The sequence below is a fragment of the Emydura macquarii genome, unplaced genomic scaffold (genome assembly GCF_026122565.2).
Source record: "Emydura macquarii macquarii isolate MOO-44397 ecotype Brisbane River unplaced genomic scaffold, CSIRO-AGI_Emac_v2 contig_1230, whole genome shotgun sequence".
In the NCBI taxonomy this organism is placed as follows: domain Eukaryota; kingdom Metazoa; phylum Chordata; order Testudines; family Chelidae; genus Emydura; species Emydura macquarii.
In genome coordinates this window covers 6,735,226-6,742,340 of record NW_027131367.1, presented here as the reverse complement: position 1 = coordinate 6,742,340, position 7,115 = coordinate 6,735,226, and the positions used below count along the sequence as shown (strand labels likewise).

The 7,115-nt window shown below is 39.9% G+C and overlaps 1 protein-coding gene across 1 annotated transcript in view; it reads right to left on the bottom strand.

Moving 5' to 3' along the window:
• Positions 1-5,605: 5,605 nt before the first annotated feature.
• The window catches only part of CACNG4 (calcium voltage-gated channel auxiliary subunit gamma 4), a 49,614-nt gene continuing 48,104 nt past the window's right edge, over positions 5,606-7,115 (bottom strand). Inside the window, exon 4 of the mRNA XM_067547808.1 lies at positions 5,606-6,153. Within this exon, the coding sequence (XP_067403909.1) occupies positions 5,615-6,153 (539 nt within the window). The 3' untranslated portion in view covers positions 5,606-5,614. The remainder of the gene's footprint in view (positions 6,154-7,115) is intronic.

The window sequence follows — 7,115 nt, the reverse complement described above, 5'->3', positions numbered from 1 at the left end:
GTTCCTAACCCCCTGTGCCATCCCCGCTCCATCCCCCCCAAAAATTTCCTGATTTAAGTTTGTTTAGAATTCTGGACAAAAGTTGCATAAAATTTTTTTTCCAGAGCAGGGTCATTGTTCCTAATCACAGGTTGCTAAAAAATTCACTTGAAGTTGTGTCTCAAACCGTATAACCCAACTTTCCTGTGAGGGGCTGTGAAAAGCTTTGTCTCAATTTCTGTGTTCTGACACGTTGATTATCTGTCTGGGTGGCCAGTGGGACTGGAACTGATGAGATAAGGGTCCATGTCACTACCCTGTGAAATAGTCTCCTGGGTTAGAATCTTTCTACTGGAAGGGATACTTACAAGATTAAAAACATATACCCATTTTGCCGGAAACCCACATTTCGTAAGTATTCAGCCCAAAGAATTTATAAATTAAAATCTATATACCTTCTCCACACCAAACAGATTACATTTAAACCATTTTATTTAAAAATAACAGTAAGTACAGTATACATATTGTGGTTATATGGGCAGAACTGATGCACATTGGAAATAATACTTTAGAACTGCAGACAGAAATATAACCTCAAGGGACATGGTAGATTAGCCCTTGTGGATATGTGACCTATACAGAAAGAACAGACAAAGAAATACAAAAATGGTCTAGTGCTAGAAATAAACAGTGAGCATGTGAAGTGACTGTTATCTTCATCCCTATTCTGTCTGGAATGAGAAGCAGGAAGAGATGGTTGAATAATTCTATGTAGATTTGCTTTTCAGAAAATAAAATCTGATACCGGTGGGGTATTTTTGTCTGTTAATACTGAATGCTATGTTTTCTGGCTAGGATTATTTCAAAGAACCTGATTACTATTATTAATAATGTGGTAGCAGCTAAAATTTCTAATTAGAGATTAAAGCTCCATTGTACTATACACAGAGCCCAGTATTGTACACAGATATAACAAAAGGAGCAAATTCTGTTATCCTCAGTGGTGTTGTGTTTTACCTTAATCCTAGAATAATCAAATTGATTTCAGAGGGATCACTCATGGAGTAAGAGATGACTCAACAGCATGCCGGTGGAAAAATTTTGAATGAAATATTGTCTGGTTGGGAAGCTGGATTTTGTCAAAATCATAACATAAAAATGGCCATACTGGGTCAGAACAATGATCTATCTAGCCCAGTATCCTGTCTTCTGATGGGCCGGTGCCAAATGATTCAGAGGGAATGAACAGACCAGGGAAATTAGTGAGTGATGCATTTCCTGTTGCCCAGTCCCAGCTTCTGGCAGTCAGAGGCTTAAGGACACCCCAAGCATGGGGTTGCATCCCTGACTATCTTGGTTAATAGCCACTGATGGAGCTATCCTCCATGAATTTCTCTAATTCTTTTTCGAGCCCAGTTATAGTTTTGGCCTTCACAATGTCATCTGGTAACAAGTTCCACAGGTGGACTGTGCATTGTGTGAAGATATACTTCTTTATGTTTGTTTTAAATCTCCTGCCTATTAATTTCATTGGGTGACCCCTGGTTCTTCTGTTATGTGACGGGGTAAACAATACTTCTTTATTCACTTTCTGCACACCACTCATGATTGCATAGACCTCTATCATATCCCCACCTCACCCCTGTAGTCATCTCTTTTCTAAGATGAACAGGCCTAGTTTTTTCAATCTCGCCTTACATGGAAGCTGTTCCATACCCCTAATCAACATTTTTCACCAAAAAAAAAATTGATTTTGGCAGAGTCTTTCATTGGGGAAAACCAAAATGAAATGAAATCTTTGTTTCAGTTTGACCCAATGAGAAACATTAATATTGACTAGAAATAAAATATCTACATCTGCCTGCGCCACCATAGTGAATCATTGGAATTGGAGTCCTAGGTTCTTCATGACCCAATTCTCTCCTATTGGCCTTGCTCGCTTGCCAGACTACCTATCCCATGATGCACCCTGATCATAATGAGTGTCCCCCTGTTGAAATTCCGTTTTCCAAATAACTCTATGCAATGTGAATATGGGTTGCAGAACATGGCCTAAAAAACTCTAGGGCTACATTAATGAAACTCCATGCCCCTGTGGTCAGAGACTGGAGATCTAAATAATGCCAGAAACTGGCACAACAGCTTAGATTTTAAGAGAAAACAATCCGCCTAAAAACAACAGCTAGGCCAGCTGCATTGCTAAGTGCATCCTGAAGCTGAGAGGTTTTGTGGACACAGTGTAAAAGTACTGTACAAATATACATGTGTGGTTCTGCAAGTTTGACTCACACTTTAGAAAAAAGGCTCATACCTCAACCTGAATCAGTTTTTGTTTTCAAACAGTCACAGGAGGAAGGTGATTTTAAAAAAACCCAAAAAGAACCTAAACCATACTTCACACTGTAGCTTTCTTTACAATGGTCATTAGTTTAGAAAGACAACCTACAGCTAACTCTTGATTTGAAAGGGAATGATTTTTTTAAATTACAGCAAACACAAATGAGGACTAATTTCTAACTCTTACTTTATTAACACAACAGGAAACACTTCTGGGGAATTGCACTTGGAAATACATTGCCTATAATAGGTGTAAATTAATAAGTACTTCGTATGACATGCTGAGACAGAATGCTTTTCTTTAATGTGATTTTCTACCTCTATTGTAGCTAATAAAATTTTAATTATTAAGAAATCTCAGAAAGGTAGGAAATTTACTGTTTGAAAGCATAAAGATTTATGTAAAAAAAATTCTCTTCAAGATGTATAAGAAATTTAGGCATATACCTCTTCCTCCACCTACCCCCGCCCATCCCTCTTCCTCAAAAAGTTCTGTATTGGAAAGTAGATAAGAATCCCCTCCTTTCCCCATTTAAATCATCATTTGAATAATTAAAAAGCTATTAATATCTTTCCCCTTAATGCCTTGACATAGAATAATTAGACTTCTCTACATTCTATTCTATTCAGCTGCCAAGGTAAAATTCCCCCAGTACAGGGGACTTGAACAAAGATTCTAGTAGAGTTGAAATGCTGGACTGAGGCCTAAATGGGATTTAAAGAGGACAAGCCGAGGATTTTTTAAAAATTGGGATTGTATCTGATTTTGCTTCTTCATGATGGTGCGAGAAGGCCTTCACTGTTTGTGGATTTTGTTGTTGGTTTGTTTGTTTTTAACTCGCGTAATTTGGAATGCCAAGATAGCTCCTCCTGGATTTTTGCAGTACTCAGCTCAAGGTTACAGGCGCTCTTGCGCCTTAATTGAAAGGTTGAAAGATATGAAACATTTAATAAAGACATCCTTTACCTAAGATATCACTCAGTCATGGACGTTAAGTAGGTATTAACAAACAAAACATTTTAAACACTCCGGCTAAGAACTCCTACTCTCAGTTGTTTAACTTTTACAGTCTTGGCTCTTGTGATGTTGTTTCACTAGTCCTCCAGTCACCATAGAGTTTTCAGGGCAGACAAGAACTAGGGGCAAGTCTACACTTAAAATGCTGCGCTGATGCAGCCTTTTAATGACGATGCTCTGTGCTGACGGGAGAGAGCTCTTTTGTTGGCATAGTTAATCCACTTCCCTGGGAGGTGATCGCAATGTTCTCCTGCTGACGTAGCTCTGTCTACATGGGAGTTAGGTCAGTATCAGTATATTGCTCAGTGGTGTGGATTTTTTCACACCCCTGAGTGACATAGTTATACTGATATAGGTGTGTAGTGTAGACCAGACATAAGGCTGGTCTCGTCAAAGGAGCTGGGTCCTTAGCTCCCATAAGGCTTGGCCCAAAGTCCATTGGAGTCAATGGAAGGACTCCCATTGAGTTCAATTACCTTTGGATCAAGCCCTTAGCCTCCCTTGAAAATCCCAGCCTAAATTTCTTTGATGCTCTCCTCAGAGTCCCCAGAGCCATAAACCACCATGTTACCTCTCCGCCTTAGCGAGAGAGAGCTTTGCTGGAGTTTAAACAGTGCGAGAGTTCCCTGCCATACCAGTCCGGCTGCCTAAGCAGGAAACGCCTCGAGATTGTGCCAGTCTAAATCTTGCCTTGCGGGTAGCATTCAGTGAATCCCAATTGCACAGAGACGTGGCTTCTCACCAGACACTCACAGAAATGACCAAATCCACTGGCTGAAAAGAGGCAGAATACACAGCAGCCTGTTGGCTTACAGAGGACACTCACCTTCCCTGAGGAGAACATCACAATGTCTAACGTAAAAATTAAATAGGAATTTAAAAGAGAAAATATTTCAGCCCTTTTTAGAAAACGCATAAAGAAACAAATGCAAAAGCACAAATCCACTTTTTCCCCCACCTTAAATTACGTGCAGAGTCCTGTGGGCCTCTTTGCACGCAGTGAATTTCATCATTCCAGAATAAATTACATTTCTTTGAATCACAGTTTCAGCATAAAAACAACTGCAACTTGCACCCCATGGTGCTTCTTCCTAATAAAAAGTTTAATAAATATCTACTAAACTGCAATTATTTTTGTTCTAGCTTCTAAAATAGCCGTTCATTACGTAACCTATAAGTCCACATTTTTCAGAAACGTTCTCCACTCCGAAGAGTATATTGGATCAGTAGATTAGCTTTCCCTTTTCTTACACACATATCTTAGATACCTTACCTTGCGCTAGCATTAGTGTTGCATTTGTGAAGTGGCAAGAAAAAACAGTAATGTGCAATCCTCATGGACTCTTCAATTTCACAGGTATTGGTTCCCACAGGACCAGCTCCATTTCCTGTTCCTGCGATCCGTAGCATATAGGTGCAAACTGTACACGCAGGAAACCCTCAGCATCTCGCAGGATCAGGCACTAGGTCTATTAACAATGAGATGATTCAAGTGTTCTACATTTTAGGCAAGAAATGATATTTGCAAATATGTGTGAACAGCGTCTGCTTCAGCTTTGCACCATTTCATTATTTTAGCATGCCTCCACCCTATTCTGACTCCTTCATCTGCATGGGCTCCATCAGCTCCTTGGTTCTATTACACAAGGATCTAACCGTGGAGGCGGTATTGATCATTATAGGTTGCCCAACTCTATACAGATGCTACATGCAATATATTGGCACGCTACAGTTCATAGCACGATCTGGCTGCAAATAGTTTTGCCTTCTATATTTTATTTGCTCAAGGCAGCAGTTGCTTCTGAGATAGACCTTAGCTTACTCTTCCCCTATGTCAGAGGAAACTGGATCATAGTTTTGAAGAGCTGCATTAGGCTCCCTTTGTGACCAGCCTTGGACTTGGCCATGAATTATGATGATTTTAGGGGACTTTATTTAAAAAAAAAATCACACTGCAATTCTTCTTTAATTCTTTAAAACACCCTGGTAGCTAATTCTTTTCCAGTTTCTTTGACACATTGTATACACTACAAAACTGCGGGGACATGAGCTGCTTTTACTTTCTTGTGACATCAGGAATTTTAATGAAACAAACTCCAAATAGCTTTTAAAACAGCTATGAATATACAACACCTTCAGGCCATTCCGGTATTCCAAGGTCTCCGTTTGCTACCCCAGCACATGCCCAATTTTGAGAAGGATTTTAAATTGCTCCTTCTCTATTTAGAAGGATCCATTCTGTTCTGACACTTAAAAAAAGAGAGAGAGAAAGGAAACCCTTCAAACAGGTGTTGTTCTTCTGTTAACCATATTGATGTGGAGTCCTTCTTTAAATTCCTTCTGAAGAAAGTTGTGGACCTGCAGAAAGCTGGCTTCTTGTTCTGCATTGTAACTGGCTGCAGTTGTAATCTTCAAGGGCTCTCTGGACAGAGTGTACATGGAAATTTCATTCATGGGGATGGAACTGGCAATCTTCATGCCAACTGGAGAAATGTCCCTGGATGGAGAAGGCTCTGTAGATCGAGAACTTGATCTGGATCGCCTCCTCCTGTACCTATAGCTTGGCATCCTGGCATAAGGGGAAGAGGAAGAAGTCTTAAGGAATTCCCTCTTGGTTTTAAATCTCAACTCTTTGTTTTTCTCAATGTAAATGTTCACCGCCAGTACTCCTATGGTTTCAGCCACAATGAAAGACAAAGCTCCAAAGTAAAAAGACCAGCCATAGTTGTAATGGTTCTTTTTGTCCTCATCTCGCTTGTCACTTGGGTCACCTGCATTGCTGGATATATAGACAATGATCCCTATGATATTACTTAGTCCTGGAAAGAGAAACAAAGAATTAGTCTTTATGGGTGGGAAGGCAGAAACTCAAAGCAAGTCACCCTCTAGATCTGAAAACTTAAAATTGCTACAAGGCAAGTTTATAGTAAACTGTTTACAGTAAAACAATATATTAGCACTCAAAACTTCAGAACAAAACAAAATAAAAAGTTTGTCTGCGGGGGAGGCATAAACATATCTATTGGAAATTAGAGGCATGATCTCACTGAGTAGTTTATAATAACTCTTGGAAGGTCTGAGACAACCTTCATGGAAGTCAATGGAAATATTTTGATTGACTTCAGTGCAAGTTGTTCCAGGGATATGTAGGAGTTTTCATACACAGATCTCAAAGTACTTCACAGAGCAAGACTCTCTGTGACGTCTCTAGTGTGAAAAATGTGCTAGCATGTCACAGGTTGTATTTTCTGATGCTGTACTTGCGGGAAAGAAAAACCTTGGCTGTGAGAGGTGCTTGATTCAGATTCCACGTGACCACCTAATTTTAATGTCTTTAACAAAGTGTAAAACACTCATTTACTGGCCTTAGTTGAAGGGCACAGAAATCTTACTTCCAGGAAAAACTCATAAGGTTAAGTGCCTTTCCAGAATTTCCTTGTAAAAATGCTTCAAGAATTTAGTTTGTCTCAGGAGATTTGCCTAAAATGAAGTTGCTGATGTCCTTGAACTCCTGGGAAAGAGTGGGATTACCACCCACCTATTAGTCATTTTATGGGAAATGGCAAATGCCTGACGCTCTGTGTATAGTCTGGGAGCTAAATCCTCCTCCCCTCTTGCTTTCGGTAGAAGTTTGGAGCGCGTAAGGCAAGCCGGCTTTGGCCCTGTGTGTCATGCGATGCCGCTACTTTTCACATTTTAAAAGTGCAGAAGGAGTTTAAAATGCGTGAAGGAAATCCATGAGCCACAGATCAAATTGGCTGATATGCAGTGTGCCATCTGC